General features: G+C 55.4%; 5 protein-coding genes across 5 annotated transcripts; 3 read left to right on the top strand and 2 right to left on the bottom strand.

Moving 5' to 3' along the window:
* Window positions 1-316: 316 nt before the first annotated feature.
* N657DRAFT_615829 (Molybdopterin biosynthesis MoaE) lies at window positions 317-1,784 on the bottom strand. Its single transcript, XM_062790480.1, has 3 exons — window positions 1,490-1,784; window positions 1,183-1,438; window positions 317-1,110 (listed from the first exon to the last, which is right to left on the bottom strand). The coding sequence occupies exons 2-3, from the start codon at window positions 1,325-1,327 to the stop codon at window positions 764-766; spliced, it is 492 nt and encodes a 163-aa protein (XP_062648590.1). The 5' UTR covers window positions 1,328-1,438; window positions 1,490-1,784; the 3' UTR covers window positions 317-763.
* Window positions 1,785-2,336: 552 nt separating this feature from the next.
* On the top strand, window positions 2,337-5,409 carry N657DRAFT_689225 (uncharacterized protein; the record flags this gene model as incomplete). Its single annotated transcript, XM_062796984.1, has 5 exons — window positions 2,337-2,817; window positions 2,841-2,960; window positions 3,012-3,223; window positions 3,273-3,333; window positions 3,384-5,409. 5 exons carry the CDS (start codon window positions 2,337-2,339, stop codon window positions 5,189-5,191), a joined length of 2,682 nt encoding a protein of 893 aa, XP_062648589.1. The 3' UTR covers window positions 5,192-5,409.
* Window positions 5,410-6,754: 1,345 nt separating this feature from the next.
* N657DRAFT_632768 (uncharacterized protein) lies at window positions 6,755-9,002 on the top strand (the record flags this gene model as incomplete). Its single annotated transcript, XM_062791163.1, has 6 exons — window positions 6,755-6,847; window positions 6,966-7,403; window positions 7,468-7,772; window positions 7,828-8,016; window positions 8,091-8,298; window positions 8,352-9,002. The coding sequence occupies 6 exons, from the start codon at window positions 6,755-6,757 to the stop codon at window positions 9,000-9,002; spliced, it is 1,884 nt and encodes a 627-aa protein (XP_062648588.1).
* Window positions 9,003-10,045: 1,043 nt separating this feature from the next.
* On the top strand, window positions 10,046-11,381 carry N657DRAFT_689223 (uncharacterized protein; the record flags this gene model as incomplete). Its single annotated transcript, XM_062796983.1, has 2 exons — window positions 10,046-10,472; window positions 10,572-11,381. The coding sequence occupies 2 exons, from the start codon at window positions 10,046-10,048 to the stop codon at window positions 10,991-10,993; spliced, it is 849 nt and encodes a 282-aa protein (XP_062648587.1). The 3' UTR covers window positions 10,994-11,381.
* Window positions 11,382-11,423: 42 nt separating this feature from the next.
* N657DRAFT_632766 (acid protease) lies at window positions 11,424-13,128 on the bottom strand (the record flags this gene model as incomplete). The annotated part of the gene is made up of 2 exons (XM_062791162.1): window positions 11,424-11,446; window positions 11,604-13,128. 2 exons carry the CDS (start codon window positions 13,126-13,128, stop codon window positions 11,424-11,426), a joined length of 1,548 nt encoding a protein of 515 aa, XP_062648586.1.
* Between the last annotated feature and the right edge of the window lie 3,707 nt (window positions 13,129-16,835).

Here is a 16,835-nt window from a genome sequence, read left to right as displayed (position 1 = left end):
CCTTAGGGTGTGGTCTTGTCATGTGGCGGTTAACGATAATGAAAGACTATTCTTATGTGGTTCACCAAGACTTTCCCTTTCTTCGCACGTGCCTCTTAAAATCATGGCCAATGCCTTTCCACCAGGTTTGTTGTGCTTCCAGTTTGACAATAGTTCAGCCAGCAGCAAAGGCATCGTGTCCTGTGCCATCTAAACAAACAGGTGCCCTGATTGACACGACAAGTCTATTATGCACTGTATTAAAACACCCTGGGATTCCCTTGAAAATCAGTCAGTCAAGCAAAGCATCAGTACACTCTGAAACTGACATACAGAACTCCGAGACGCCCGAATTGTACTACCTGAAACAGACAACCCATTATCAGGATGCCCGACGACGAGAAAGGCAAGAGCGTTGCTGGGCCAGTGGTGCCTAAGCCGGAGGCCAAACCGTATCCGCGCGTACCAGACCCTACGCTGAAGTCCTCGCCGACAAAATAGAATGAGTGAGTGGTGGTGGAAGTGCTGTGGACTTGGTCCGCTTTGAAGCGGAACACCTGATGTAGGTGATGGACGGTTCCGTGCGGTTTGTATGATGGTGAGGGGGATGATGGCTGTACTGACTCTTACAAGTTCAGTCTCTGGCATAGATAAGTTGAGCTGAAGGTAGAGGCTGGTGAGGCAATAGGGACTGCGTTGACTTGACAACTTCCGTATCATTCCCTATTTCAAGCAGCCTGCCTGTTTGCGCCCTGAATGTCAGTTCCTCGCCTCTTGGTTGGCCTCACCCGATCCTCTCCCCCTTCACCCCATCCCGATTCGCCCTCCACACCCCTTCTCCAGCCTCAAACTCCTCCCTCTTCCACACCTCGACCCGCGCCTTACACTCCTCGAGCGCTTCCTCCCCGGCTCTCCAGGCCGCCTGGCGATGCGGCGCCGACACGGCGATCAGGATGCTCTCCTCGCCGATGGGCACCACACCCAGGCGGTGGATCATGGCAATTCCCTTCAGTCCGTGCTTGGTTTTGAGAGCGGTGGCGATGTCCAGCATGGTGCGGAGGGCTAGTGGCTGGTAGGCTGTGTACTGCAGTTCTTTGACGGGTTTGCCGTCGAAGGAGTCACGGGTCGTACCTATTAGGTACCTTACGTTTTAGTGGGTGAAATTGAAGAGAACAAGGGAAGGAAGGGTTGGGTTAAGCGAACCTGCGAATAGGACAATGGCGCCTGCTTGTGGGGAGCGGACGCGGTCGGTGATGGATTGGAGGTTGAGCGGGGATTCGGTCAGGGCTACGTAGCAGCCTTCTTTGGAGAGGCATGATTCGTGGGAATTGGGGTCTTGCGTGGCCATGATAGTTGGTTGCAGATTGGGGACTGCTCAGGGGCTCAGGGGATATAAATAAGACCTGGACTTGGAGGGGCGATGAACTGCTTGTGTGTTGCACAGTGTCTGTTGACGAAACTCGGTGAGAGTGAGCGTTGCAGGTGATGTCGTCGGAAGGAGGTAACCTACTTCAGATAAGGGACGGTACAGGCCACGGTAGTATTCTTATTGAACCACAGGCGGGTTCTTCTCATAGATGAGCCCGTGAAGGTGATGATGAGGGTGAGGTTGAGTGACTGCACGTGGGTCCGACACCTAAATGGCAGGTCGCTGGTATGACTTCCACTCTTGATCTCCGGCCCCAAAATGAAGACAGCAAGCAAGACGTTCAAGAAACAAGCCGTGTTTGTCTATCACACTCTTGCATTGACATTCACAACCTTGAACCCAAGGCAACTCTAAGCCATCCAGAGACACACACTGGTCTTGTCACCCAGACACCGTTATCGCAACTAGTGTGCACTGTCTTACCGAGCGATAACTGGCCGCCGGCAAAACATCGGTCATCATCCTCCAATTGATGGACTGGGAAAGGTGAGCTTGCATTCTCCAATTCGCTCTGTCACTGCATCCCATTCAAGCTCTTGGCTTCGAGGTGGCTTCCACTGCAAGTGGCTTCCTGGGTGCAACTGCGTCGTCCCTTCAAAGCGCCGATTTTCCAGTGGATTCAACTCCCTTGCCATCGCCCACATGTACGAAGACGGATATCGCTCCCCGTCTCGCGACGGCGGGAGCTACCGCGATCGAGAACGCCGTCGCCGCTGCAGTCGCAGTCGCAGCCCGTACGCGCGTCGCACCGACAGCCAAGATGGCGGCAACCGTCGGTCGAGGAAGGGTACTGCAAGCCCTCGCGATGAACTTGGCGATACCATGATCTGAGTGTGTTCGGTTGTCGGTCGAGCTGGAATTGGCTAACTTTGGCTGTCTCGTCTCCTGCCGGCAAAAGACTCCCCAGGTCCGACAAGACACTTGAACTATGACGACCCAGTCGACGAAGACGCGGGACATTGGACGGAACCCGGACGGATTCATTCACAAATGTACAGACAGCATTCCGGTATGGATATGCGAACAGCTGGAACAGCTGGAACCTACGCCAACCACGACGCCAATTCCGCCAACGCCGCCTGGGACCACGGAGATTCTCCTGGCGTGGATGGTGTCCACCGCGCTGACCTACATGCTAGTGTTTCGGATATTCGACATGCCATATCTGGGCCCTGGGAGGAGACGTATCGGCATCGCCATGTCCCTGCTCGCTCTGACGGTGCACATTATCCGGACCGAGACGACAGATCTTCGCCAAGACACCCCCCCGGGCGACACGGCCCTCGGCTGGGCCATGGGGATACCCATGCTGTTCGCCCTTCTGACGGATATGGGCCTTCGGTACCTGATTCCCGTAGGCATGGTCATCATCCTCACGGACGCCATCTGGATCGCCGACAACTGGCAGCGTCTGGCCGGGCTGTTGTTCTAGACGGCCTTCCCGAGGATGCCACCGAGCGCGACATTCTCTACGGCCTCGACTACGTCACCAAAGACCGCCACTTTTCGAGCGATAAGGTGAGACTCGCTCGTCTTCGTTACGACCACAATGGTTAGTTCATTGCCTATTTCACATGTCAAGTCCACTTACTCACTCCGCCAGGCCATCGCACTGCCTTCGTCGAATTCCACCGCCGATCCGACGCCGAGTACTTTCTTGACCGTTACTATCCCGACATATCGTTTCCCTTAGAACACTCCCGCGGCCTAGACTCCGAACCCATCACGGTGGGAATCAGCTCGCCAAGAGATCGCGGTGAGATGGATTCATCTCGTGACTCCCGGAGAGACGGCGAAGGCTGGGACTGCATCAAAGTGTGTACACCGCTCTAAGAGCGTACTTCACATCTGCTGACCAGACAAGTGTGGTGCAATCAACTACCCCCATCGAGCCGTTTGTTTCAAGTGCAAAGCTGAGCGACCCGGTAAGGACCACCAACACCTTAGTGTCACTGGCGATTGCTAACCAGAGCAGAAGATGACTACGGCGGTTCTGGTCCCTTCTTGACAGGCGAGACAGATGAGTGTCCTCAGCAAACACCCTCCCATTACGTCGTCATCCGGGATTTGGAGGGATCCGTCACCGAGGAGGTGCTCGCCAAAGGCGTCATGAAGTTGTTCATCGAGAACCAGGAACCTCCAAAACAAACTCCCACCGCTACCAACAAACTGAAGTCGACGGCGCCGACCGCAAGCACAGTTGGCCTCGGAGCAAAGCCCGGCTCACTTCGGCGTGTGTTCCTAATGCGGGATCTCAAAACCAACGAGTCTTGGAGATACGGTTTTGCCGAGTTTGCCACTGTCGAGGACGCCATGGCCGCTGTCGCAAAGTTCCGTGCGTCTCCAAGATTTACCATTGCATCCAAACCTGTTGTGGTGGCTTTCATCCATACCGGCGTTTTCATTCCCGCCTTCGATGACCCGGCGCCTGAGAACCAAAACGTCTCCTTCACTCCAATATACAACCCTTCTGTGCGCGTCAAATACTGGGATGAACGCGCCTATCCCAGTGTCCGCGTCATCTCGGAGGACCCCCTTCCCGGCGCACCGAGTCCCGATCGGTCTGGCGGCCCTGAGGACACCGGCAAATCCGCAGCGAGGTCTTCAAAAAAGGGCAAGACCACTAAAGAGCCCGCTCCCGTCGCCAAGGTCGCCATGATGCCGCAGATGCAACTGTGGGCAAAGGCGTCGGCAGAGCTGCACGGTCTCAAACCTTCTACCGATGCCGCCGCCGCCGTTGTTGCGGAACCCCAGGACGTCGAGCTGGCAGGTCACGGTGATTCCCGGGAAGCTGACGATGCTCACCTAGACGGCCCAGTATGCCCTCAACCGGGCGACCAGTACATCTCCTACGGCGACTGGGAGGCGATGTCATGCCTAGCCTGCGGCTGGGAGGCGCCTACCCAGGAGGTCATCGACGACCGCGGCTGGCCCCAGACCCGCGGCGACCTGCTCATCGAGCACGAAGGCCGCGCCCACCATTTCTTCTTCAGGGACGAACAGGCCAAGGAGAAAGCCTCGGCCGCCCTCGCCGCCCTGGGCAGGGAACCGCGCACCATTGTCCGCCGCACCCCGCGGCTCAAGTCTGAGCGTCTGCCCGTCTACAAGTCGTACGCCGACTTGGACCGCCTGCGCTGCGTCCTCTGCAAGCGTGTGTTTAAAGAGCTGAGGCTCGTCTGGCTGCACGAGCAGCAGAGCGAACTCCATAAGCGCATGCTGGCTGACGCGGCGAACCGCAAGCGCGCGACGGAGGAGCTGAAGACGATGGGGAAGAGGCTAAGGGTCTTGGAGCCTGATGCTGAGTTTAAGAGTCAGTGGGAGGAGCTGCGGCGCGTAAGGTTTTTGGGACGGCAGTATCGCGACCGGGCGCTGGAGCGGAGGAGGGCGTTTGGGCGGTTCAAGCAGCCTGGTGTTTCGTCTGTTCATCCCGCGGGTGTTGGTGGTGGTGGTGGTGGACAAACGATCCCTGAAAAACGGAAAGAGCCTGCTGCCGAAACGGTCGGTGACAGAGATAACAACAAGGAGCCTGCCGCCAAAAAGTCCAAGGGCGCGGGCATGCTGGCCAAGATGGGGTGGACCGCTGGCGCGGGGCTGGGTGCCGAGGGCGCTGGCAGGACGGAGGCTATTGCTACTGAGGTGTATGCTCCTGGGGTGGGGCTGGGTGCCGAGGGGGGGAGGCTGGGGGATGCGGCCGAGGAGGCGGCGAGGAATACACGGGGGGATTTCGCTGCGTTTGTGCAGAAGACTAAGGAGCGGGCGAGGGAGCGGTTTGAGAAGATGTGATGAACTGGGTTTCGGTCGTTTTATGGGTGGTTTTCTTGTGGTGTATGAATAGGGAGTTTGCTTTGCCTTTGGTGCTGGGGCGTCAATGATGTTGATTCTTGTACGCTTGGAGCGGAAGGTCTGGTTGGTCAGGGAGGCAACGGATTTTGCTTGGCGTTTTCAGGGGTAAAGTAAACAAACAGGCAGGTCAGATATCCCAGTGTAAAAAAGAAGTTTCAACAATTACATTATTCTTTGAGTTGCCTGCCAACTTGATGGTGATTTTTGTGATGGTAGACGTGTCCATTGAGTAAGGTATCACCGTGTTCATGACTACTTGTGCTGCACCCTGTTCATGTCGTCGGCGATGGACTCGCCTCGCTCGAGTGTTTTGGAGAGACGCGCATCGATCTTAGCCGCCCAGCGCCGCCTAGCGCCGCCCAGCTCCGCTCTTTTTGAATTTCCATGAGAGATTCAAGTGCAATGCTCACCATGTAAAGACCCTTTCTCTGCGTTGAATTTGCTTGCGAAGGGTATCCATATCCTCCAGGTTTTGGCAAAGTGTGAGCTCCAAGGAATCGAATATTTCTGTCATGCGCCAGATAGCGCTCCTTGACACCTTCGTTGCTTTACATCAATGACCACATTCATGATTTGAGGGATGATTCCCTGGCTACTTCGGCGTGTTTGGCTAGCTGTTAGCCTTGGTGAAATCGTCGAGGTTCTTTCAAGTGGCCGGGCGCTCATAAGATGGTATCTCAGGTGCCTTAGGTAAAGAGCAAGCTTGAATTCGTATTTTCAGGTTCCTGATGTGGCTTCAGGTTACCAACTTGACTGACCCAATATGATGGATCATTGAGTCTTTCATGTAGTTTAACTGTCGAGGCTGGTAGGCAATGCACGGGGTTGGTGACAGTGATCCAAGCTTCATGGTGCGGTCAAATGGTCACCGACGCTGTATCCGTACAGGGGATAACTCTTGGCTCTTGCAAGTACTAAACTGTGCATCCCTTTAAACGACTCCCATGTGCATAGCGCCTTAACCATAGCTCGTTGGTTCTTGCATTCTCTTTTCTCAGAAACTTGTCAAGCTCGTCGCTCACTTACATTCGAAGTACCTGGTAAGTCCATTCACATTGTATATGAAAGCAATGGGCCAGATGCGACAGCTTGGGCATGCTCTCGCTGTCCGCGAGGGCTCCTAAGCTTTGCCTCTTTGTTCCTTCCAGTTTTCGCACACGACCCGGTCCTGTGCCGTCCTTCTCTGAGAATTGAGCGGTAATCACACTGCCCGAGAGGTCGGTACCTTTTTCTGCCTTTACCTTCTACTGCGCTCCGCTTTTGTTACACTTTTCGGTCGTGTATTTTTACTCTACTCTCACAGCTCCCTTCTCCTCTCTTCCCTTTCCTCTCTCCTCCTCCACGACTTCTTGATCGACAACCCATCAAAACCACTCGACTCTTTCCGCACTGCGATCTGACGGAAGAGCCGGCCCTCATCAGATTTATCACGTGTCTTCATGCTGGATTGATATTTTATTTGTTCCGTGACGTGACTTTTTCGCTGACGCCCACCCAGAGGCAATGGCCGCCTTTCCGGCGCCTTGGGAAGGTGGTATCAAGGAGATTGAGATATTTCAGGCCGCCATGCCCGAAGCCTATCTCGTTCTCTGGCGCGTACCAAATCCAAGCGGTTTACCGTTCTCGAATTCATGTTGAAGAAATTACCACTCGACTGCCCCAAGGCCCCTGTCGCCTCTTACAGATTGCATCGTGGCTGACGATTCTTGAGTAGCAGGGCCCACCCGACTTTCCTATCGATGCGCAAATTCTCGGCATTTGCGGCGTTTCAGCTGAGAATGCCGACCCAAACAAGTACGGCTGGATGGTTGCCGACTTCCTGCATTGGAAGACGGCGTTCAACGCAGTCCACACAAAGAAGCTGCAGGTAAATGCGAAACCAGAATGCAGGGTCAGTCGGCAGATCGGGCTCAGCTCTCTCGATATCTCAGAGTTCCTTGCTGGGATTGACGGCGTCGATGTGGTCAACGATGGCATCATCGACAAGGTCGGTGACAACAACCAGGACATCTCGAGTATCCCAAATGATAACAACGGCTTCGAGGCGGAATTTTTGAAGCGTCTCGCTGCGAGCGCCCGGCTTGCGGCCATGCGGAGGACCACGTTGGTCGTCGTGATCTTCGCTCCCATCACCCCGGAGCAAGACATCTGTGTCGATCTTGGCTATCAGAGAAGGACATAACATGACCATCGAGCGCCTCCGCCAAACCATCCAGGACGCCGTTAACGATGCGCAGCTTCCGATCATGCTCGTAATCCTCTCTCCTTTCACGGGAGGCTGGCTATGTCGCCCATCGGTTCTGAACCCCGCGTGCCCGAATTATTACAACATGATGCGCATCACTGCGAAATCTTGCGGCGGTGCCTTCGCCAGCCGTTTCATTCGGTCTTTCATTGAATGGAGCGCGTCTTTCATAACGCAATATCAGCGCGAAAAGGTCAAGTACGACGACCCGATGCCTCTCCGCCCATCGGAGCTGCAGGTCAAATCTTTCCATCAGTTCCAGCGTCAGATCCATGAGTCACTGGAGCAGCGATTTTGAGTCTTCGCCAAGGACCACGTCTTCATTCTTTAGCCGGACGCTGCCCGGGACCCAGCCAGCTTCGTCGACTCCTGGACTGAGTATGCCCCTCGCCACGGTTATCGCCTTGAGACGGGCACAACACTGGGGTCAGCCCCGTGCCGCCATCAACTACGCCAACCAATTCGAATCTTTTGGAGAGGCGTTTGGTGGAACTAAGGAGCTGCAGTCCTTCCATCTAAAGTATCTCGCCGCCATCGAGCTCGACACTTGTCCCACTGACTCGAATTGTCATGTCAGCGGCACCTCTTCACCAGCTTCTCCCAGGGGCTGATGCCGGATGAGGACGACGTCATGCGTGTCTTTGACGCCATTGAGTTCCGCGCCTCCTCCAATATTCTCGCGAAGATGGTAGCCAAAGCTTTCAACCTTCCGCTGCCCGACGATGTCAAGTGCCGGTATTGGCATGACAAGTCAGATGGCGTCAGCGACGAGTACTACAAGAGATTCCAGGACGGCTTTGGTGTGGCCCTCGGCTTCTTCTTCGGACAAGCTGCACTGCTCCTAGTGAGAAGCAGCATGAATTCAAGAATGTGCGATATCCGAGGGCTGCCCGCTGGCTCGCTGCTGCGACGGCCCTGCGCTTCCAGAACGGCTCTCGCGAGGACATTGCGAACTTTATGACGAAGAATGTCGCACGCTTCATCGACAAAATTCGGGGCACTCAAAAGATGCTGCTGTTGGAAGACCAATCGGTTCAGCGCAAGGGCTTGAACTGGATTGCTGCCCTTGGCTTGGGTGGCGAGGTCCAAGAGTCTCCGACCAAGGCTGTCGTTTCGGAACCCGAAGTCGCTGCTGCCTTCAACTTGGCTGACGATGTCCAAATGCCTCCCATTGATATTCCCACCCGGGTTGCGTCTGGGGTTCCCGATACCCACAACTTCGAGCCTGGGAAGATTCCCTACTTTGGGCCGCTGCCACCTGGCTTCACCATGCCATCGGACGCCTTCCTTGATGCACAAGCCGCATCCGCCCCTCCCAAGAAGAGTGCCCCGATCGTCATAAAAGATTCAGGAGGAGAAGTCATCGACCTTGCAGCCGCCACAAAGACTTTCGCTTCTCCAGCCCCTGGCATCCAGCAAACCAACGCACCCTCGGCGACGATCAATGCTCCAGCGGGCGGGTCATCTAAAGGAGCCAGCTCCCAAAAACGCGAAAGCACATCCTGACTCAGTGGGGTGCGCTCCATGGTATTGAAGAGAGCGCACAACGTGCTGCTACTCAGCGTCCGATGAATCATGGACCCCAGGAGACGTTGAACTCGGCTTCAACCCCCATTCACACTCACGGCGCTGAACTCAAAGTCAATGCTGCCGGCAACGAGTCCGCTCCCGCCAAACCAGCAGCTCATATCCAGAACTGGCGGCCCTTGCCTCACACGAGCCTTCCGACCCGCTCCGCTGACAGCAAGTTCCGTGGTGCTCATCTCGATACAGGCCTTGGCTCCCAGGCAGCAAAGCCCGCCGACTTAGCCATCACTCCTAACTGCAATGGACCGGAACCTTCGACTTCCCTTGTCCTCATCAACGGCACTGGAGCTCCGGAGGAAGTTGACAACGCTCCCTCTGTCCGCACCGGCCAGACAGAATTGAGCCAGGCCCATCTTTGACTCAGGAGTCAGCTAAGACTCTCATTGAGTTGGATGCAAAGCATAACAATGAGTCTCTTGCGCCTTCCAAAACGGAGCCTTCTGCCCTGCCTCCTGTCGCCAAAACAACCCTTTCGTCACCCAGCCCAGCGTCGATTGAGTTGCTCACCAGCAGTTTGAACGGTGATCCCTTGACTGTTGCTCAACTCCTCCGAAGGATCGCGGATGTGATGAAACTAGGGTTTGTCAAGCAGTCCGCTGGCTTCACCACTGAGCCTCGGGCTGCTGAGAGCGCCCCCGTCACTGTCCAGGAAATGGAAGCTGTCAATGAGACTGCTGTAATGTCCGAGAAAAACCGCACACCAGTCCGGAGGAGCTGCCTGCTGCGTTCTGGGAACCCGTTTAGGGAACTGACCGAGGCGCGGAACCTGCCGAGATTGCTTCCGAGAAGACGGTCGGCACTTCGCCTGACCCTCTCAAGGTTTCCGCTGAAGTGGCCGCAGACCACCCGGAGATGGATCCGCGCAATTTCAACGCGGCATCCCTGAACATTGACGACGCCACGTCTCCCCGTACGCCGTTGGGGGGCGCTCTGCCGGCGTAACGGGTTCTGGAATTTCATGAATGGACGAGGAGTTCATCAAGAACCTTTGCCAGTTTGTCGCGGTTGAGGCCGTCCAGGCTTCCACGGAGGGCGGGAGCATTGGGTCCACGGCCGAATACAGTGCAACAACCCAGCAGGTTCAGAAACTTGCGGCCGCCCCAGGCAGTTCGGTGAATGTCTGGTACAATTCCCAGCCGACCCTTTCTGAGGGGGACAACTTCTGGGCTCGTGTTGGGACCAAATTGTCCGGACGCCCTGCCGGTACAAAGGCTTTTGGAAAGTCCACGAAGAATGGGACCATGTGGCCCACCCTTCAAGAGAATACAACTTGGGTAGATCAGAAACATGCCGCTGCCAGTACCTTCGCTGGGCCCCGCGCCCTCGCCCCCAAAGCCCGGGATGGTGGTGCCCAGGCGACCCTTGCTGAAGGAGACGATTTCTGGGCTGGTGCGAAGACCAAATAGTCGACACGACCTGCCGGTATCCAGGCTTCTAGAGATTCCAAGGAGAATGAGGACACTGGAGCCACGGTCTAAGAGAGTGCAGCACATGTGGATCAGCAACATTCCTCTGCCACTCCTGCTGCTGCCATCCCCGCTGCTGTCACTCCGGGAGCTGCCGGCCAAGGGCAGAATGGTGGTGCAAAGGCGAACCTGGCCGAGTGCGTCGACTTCTGGGCTCGTGCGGGGAGCAAATGGTCGACACGGGGTGCCGGTGTCCAGGCTTCTAGAGATACCACAGAGAAGAACACTGAGGCCACAGTCCGAGAGAATCCGACCCTGGGGACTCAAGAACTAGCCGCTGCCTCTTCGCCCACTTCGGCGAATGCCCAGGGCGTCACCCAGTCGACGCTAGTTCAGCCCTTCGCCGACCTCTGGCCTCGTGAGGCGATCAAATGCTTGGGTCGCCCTGGCGGCATAGAGGCTTCTGACTCAACGGAGGAAGGGGAGGTTAAAGAGACGGTCTAAGAGAGTGCAACCCGGGGGAACCAGTACGTTGCCGCTCCGGCCGCTTCGAAGAAGGTTCAGGATGGTGCCTGTCCGATCCTTGCTAAGGGTGACCACTTCTGGGTTTGCGCGGCTCGTGCGGGAATAAAATGGTGAGCAGCGCGTCGCTTGACCTACGCTGTGTTAGGCTGGGACTCGACGGATTCCAGGAGCAAGTGTTGAGTGCAGGTCCCGGGCGAGACGAATGGCTACCGCAGGGTGTGGGATCATGTGTAGGAATTGCTTGGAGGAGCTGGGAGAGTTGCTGTTTGCCTTTGATCTTTACGATCTCGCGATGGATCAAGATGTCTGCCTTTCGCACCATCACCTTCCGAGGTCAGATTGATAGTCAGCTGACTCAATAAACTTGGTGTCTGAACCATTTGTGTTGCATCTTATTGGGTCGCTGGAGTCACTTAGTTCCCGTCTCAATATCTGCGTGGAATTGCAAGTAATGAGTCAATTATGTACCATCATATATAGATGAGTAACAGGTTGCCAGCATCTTTCACGCCAGATGCATTCCCTACACCCTGACTCATATAATGTAAGACTCAAAAAGGAACCAATACGCCGCCCAGGCACGCCATACCCCACGCTACTGCCAGGACCCGGAGTACTTCACCAAGAGATTTCACCCTCATCAGAGAATCCGACGAAGCGTTTTCCGCCGCTGACGACGACCCCCTCCCATTCTCCCCATTGGGTCTCGTCGTCGCAGTCGGCGTGGGCGTGTAGGTGGTCTGCTGCGCCGCGACGCCTGTCAGGCTCGTCGGCAAGCTCGTCCCCTCGCTCGAGAGCGGCACGATGGTGGAGGAGGTCGAGTTGAGGTTGGCTTGGGCCAGGCCGATCTGGTAGTGCGTCAGGTCGTAGACGACGTAGGCGGACCGGAGGAAGGTGTCGCCTAGGAGGGTGAAGTTGACTGTGCTGGGAGATTGGGATTTTGAGTCCGACTCTAGTGTGCCGGTTTGGGTGAAGAGGGCTGTTGATTGGATGCCGAAGACGCATGTTTTACTTGGGCGGGTTTGGGGTGGGGGTTGTTTGGGGGAGGTGGAGGGGGTGTAATTGGGGGGCAGGATGTCGAGGATGAGTTCCCAGATGGGCACCGTTATGGTCAGGGTTGGGGTGAAGGTGAAGGCCAGGTGGAGCTGTGGTTCGGTGGTGAGATAGACGCAGTCGATTAGGGTCATGCGCAGGTCCGGGTCGTAGATGGTGCCTAGGGCGGAGTAGATGGGTTGGACCATTCCGTCGGGGAGGTAGGAAAGGGTTGTTCCCGAATCGAGGACGGCGGGGGCGGGGTGGTCGAGGATGGTGGTAGGGATGGAGAGCTGCGTGCCGTTGGTGTAGGACACGGTGATGGATGTGAAGTTCACCTCGAAGGAGGAGTAGTTGCCCCCTGGTGGTTTGTGGAGCGGGAGAATCTCGAGCGGGCCGATGAACTTGTCTGTGTCGATGCCGCCGAAGAGGATGGACCCGGAGTCGGTCCGTCGGTCGTTGAGGTAGAGGGAGTAGCCTTTGCAGCCGATTAAACCCTGATTGGCCATCTCGTCGATGATGTTGGGGTATTTGGTGGCGGCCCGCTCGCTGATGCTGAAGCCGAGACCCAGAATGCCGGTGCCCCGGACGGCCTTGGTCACGTATGCCATCTGCAATGACTTGACTGTGGTCCCGCCGACGCTGAAATCGTCCGAGATGTAGTCCCCAGCGGCCGTGCCGCCGTCGAGATAAGTGATCTTGAAGCCGTCCTTCTTCACCAACTTGTTCGACGAGCTCTCGGAGGGGTTGTAGGTGTCGGTGCACGTCATGCCGTAGAGACCCTGCAGCTCTTCATCCGTACAGAGGTCCGCGTCGTGGCCCAAGACCCAGGCATCGCTACTGCCCGTATCCAGCAGCATGGTCAGCGTCTGCCCGGGAGTCCCGACCTTCACCTGCACATAATACCCGCCCCCCGAGATGTTGTTAATGAGCTGCTCCGAGTATGTCCCCCTCCTCGCCAACGACGGCACGGAGCTAAGATGGACGCCTGGGAGGCCTTTGGTGACATTGAACCGAACGACATTTTGTGACAGCGCCCCGGGGACCAAGGCCAGCAGCAGTGAGGCTGACAGAAGCTTCATTTCCAAATTGTTTGATAGCCTGCGCCTGTGTCGTTTGAGATCTGGTTGACCTGCTCAGCCAGTTCTCGTGGCCCCCTTATCCCACCGGGGCGGCACGCTCCGGTCAGATACCTGAGGCTGAAAGGCTTGGAAATGGACAGAGAGATGTCAAGACATGTCGCAGGGAGCTCTGGTTTCGGCGGCGAAGCCAGGTTGAGGACTCGGGTCGATGATGTCGTAGCTGTTTTGTCTCCAGTCCGTGTCTCTCTGGGCGTAGGCTCAGCGATCCAGCAAGATCAGAGCCAGGTACGCGCTGGGAAAGATATCCTTCTAGATTCCAGTCCGGCGGCGAGCATGGCAAGGGCGGTGGACGTCCCCATGGGATTGGACGTGGTTGCCATGGCCATTTTATTAAAAGCTCTCCCTTTCTTCTCTTGCTTGGCGGTTTCGCTGGAGCGGGAGTCGGGGTCTTGGGTCTGTCTTGGTTCAGTCTTGGAACTTGGGTCTTGTCGTCTCGGCGTGGATGCTCGGCACCGCTCTGGAACGAACAGAAACGCAAACCGACTGGAGATTGGCTTGGCGCCCAGACCGATCAGCGGTCTCGGGATGGTGCAGTGTTGTGGGCAGGGCGGTTTCCAAGACATGGCCAACATCGCATGGCATCGATGTGGTCTGTGTCAGTCCCTCTGTGTTGGCCTGCCCAGTCCTGAACTTGCAAGCCAGAGTCTTGCACACGTCTCGGCGGACTGAACATGTCCACGGGTCTCTCAACAAACTCCTTGCGCTCAGTGCGCTGTCTACGAAGTATGTTGGTAGGCGTTGAAGATGACCGCGCGAACCGTATCCGTACTTGTACCAACCACCGGCATCATACGCACAACATCGGCCTGGCCCTTTGAACATGGCGAGCGGAGTACGGTTGCGGATTCACGGGCCCTCCTGCAGACCGGAAACGGGGTTCCGGTGCTGAGATCTTTTTCAAGGCATGATTGCGGTGGACAATCCACAACCCCACAATGCATAATTATCCTGAGGCATCAAATTTAGACCGCTTTCCAGACACGGAACTCACGCTCACCGCTTTGCCTGTTTCGCTGGCGTAATCGCTAACTGCAGGATGGGATCATTAAATGATTCAAGAGATCTATCTTGGTCATCGCCGTTGGCCTTCGCTATGGATGATGAGTCGGTGTGCAACATGGGCGTGTTATCATCTTAAACGACACCAATGGGCAGCAGAGCATGGCTGTTGTATTGAGTTCTGTTGCTGCTAGGTTTCTTGCTCCTGGAAATCCTGCCAGGAGCCTGATCGAACTGTTCAGTCTCGGAATTGTATGCTTGGAATCGCAAAGCCATGGTGAAGAGGGACTGATAACTGTATACGGTAAAATTTTGGGAAAAGGAAACATGATTACTGAAGATGGGGTAACAGGGAGGCAATGAGGTACTCTTTGTAGCAACGTAGAAGGATAGACTGACTGGTCGCTGCAAGGCATCTCAAGAAAGCGTCTTGCTAATCAGGCCTCCTTCTATGGCTTGGCCCCTTTCGAATCTCGGTATGCCTCTGCCACGGTTTTAGCCTCTAGATTCCTAAAAGAGGTTATTCTCTAAAGAGACTGGTAGCGCTGCATTCAAAGTTTATTTGCATTGATCAATTTATTTTGCTACCTTAGTAGGGTAAGAGTGCCGTTGCTTGTACATCCGAATCGTCCTGCACTCCTGGTCCGTCGTTGGAGAAGTTGAGCGGATAGTACGGAACTCCTTGGCTTAGGGGGGCAAAGGGTGCCGTGGAGGGCGCACAGTGAACCCGTGATGTCCTCCTGTGGCATTGATATTTGTCAAAATATCCACGACGATATATTGCGGTCTGACTGCGGAGTAGGCACGGAAGGAACAGATCAAGGGTTGCGCTCAGCTGTCGCTGCTGAGCATTCAACGGCATACCGAATCGGGATTCCAACCTGGGGCCTGGGGATCCTTTCTGACTCCGGTGCCTCTGTAGAAATACGCTCACATCCCGTACTCAGCGAGAGACGATGTGCCACGTTCCTCCTAAGTACGCCATTCTCTCTCTGACCACCCCAGCCCCGTTGGCCACCGGCCGTTCCCTCCAGTTATATCGTTTCCCTATCACTATTCTCGAATCTCAAACTCTCTTGAATCCCACAGTCGTTAGCCGTCTTGGACACCCTCTGGCACTTATCATGTGGGACACAGTATGGCGCAGTCTGGTGGCCATTGTGTTCATTTGAGGAACCATTGCAATGCTTCGCTACTTGAGGAACGGTTTCGAGTGGATCAATCGGCTGATCCGCAGACAAGAAGACCAGGACTTCGACAATACTGATCTGTCCTCCATCCGCATTCTTGCCGCCATTGGAGACTCTTACTCGGCTGATATCGGTGCTGGTGGCAGACTTGGCAGCGTTTTTTTGATTGTTTAGTTCTGCGAGCGGTAAGTATTCCCTCGCCTCTTGTGGATTGACCAAGCGGCCATTAGCTGATTCGCAAACAGATTATGCCTGTAGCCGCTACTTTGAATCGTACCCTAACCTTGTTTATGAAGACCAAACCAGCAGTTCTTATCCTGTTCAGGTGCTATCCTGCAAGACGTTATCGACAAACAACTGCCTGCCCTCAATCTGGGCCAGCAAGCCATTATGCTGTCCATCGGTAACAACGGCCCAAACCAATCACGTTTGGTCAATCTTGTTGGCTCACCCATATACTAGGCGGAAAAGACGCCGAGCACACGAACATCCTCAACGTGTGCATTTTCATGTGGTTCGTCAATAATCCCGAACAGCACACCGTCATCGATGTGGGCCGGTTGATGAATGAGGGGGAATTCTCTAGCTGGGCCGGGGACTACGACTTCGAGCCTATTTCCTGTTCTTGCGAATACAAATAATCTCTCACCCAAGATATTCTGGAAAGCGATGACTTCAGCAGGAAGCTCGACAGTGCCGTGGAGGGGGCGAAGCGGAAACTGGCTCCCGAGTACGTATCCCATGTTCCTGTTTCTCCCGCTACCTGAAGGCTCACAAGGGACATCAACCAGTGGCAAAGTATATTGGACGGGGTATGGCGAATTCTTCGCCGAGTCACACGCAGGATTGTGACCGTGTCTCATGGTCAAGTTGGATCTTCATCAGTCTGTCCCATGCTGTTACTTTCCCAATTCCCCAAGTTCGGCCAAATGTCGAATACTGAACAATCTTGTGCTATCTGAAAAGCAGGGACGCGACCCAGTCAAGAGAATACCACACCATTGACCGCAGTCGCAAGATGAGCGATCTCGTTGACCTGAAACTTTGGTCAGTTTCATCGGAATAAGCTCCATGGGCACCAGCCCTCCCTACAAGCTCGAATACTGACCACTGTACTCAGGCGGTTGCTACTGGGAGAGCAGGAGATCAAGTAATCCTCATCGACTACGATAAGTATGCCGGAGACTGGGGGACGGCTTTGCGAAGCCGGGGTGGATGAGGCCACAAGTGAAAGCAACAACTGGCCTGGATCGATGTTTTACGAACCGAACACCAGGGACCCGCTGGGTAGCACTCCTTGGAAACGCAGCACAATCGCGCACCTTAATATTACCTTCCAAAGGTCAAAACGAACATCTTTGCGCTCATCAGTACAAGCTTAACTATACCCTGACGCAACGTTCTCGTCGCCGCACGTGGAAAAGGGAACGGCAGGCGCCTTGGCTGTATCGAACCAAG

Source organism: Parathielavia appendiculata (genome assembly GCF_033297405.1).
Source record: "Parathielavia appendiculata strain CBS 731.68 unplaced genomic scaffold N657scaffold_4, whole genome shotgun sequence".
NCBI classification, from domain to species: Eukaryota; Fungi; Ascomycota; class Sordariomycetes; order Sordariales; family Chaetomiaceae; genus Parathielavia; species Parathielavia appendiculata.
This window is presented reverse-complemented; position numbering and strand designations above follow the sequence as displayed.

What these genes read in the sequence shown, in the direction of transcription:
- N657DRAFT_615829 (XM_062790480.1), bottom strand. Translation starts at nt 1,327, where the DNA reads ATGGCCACGCAAGACCCCAATTCCCACGAATCATGCCTCTCCAAAGAA. An exon ending in CGCCATTGTCCTATTCGCAG is followed by an intron (nt 1,111 to 1,182) that starts GTTCGCTTAACC and finishes GGTACCTAATAG; the next exon opens with GTACGACCCGTGACTCCTTC.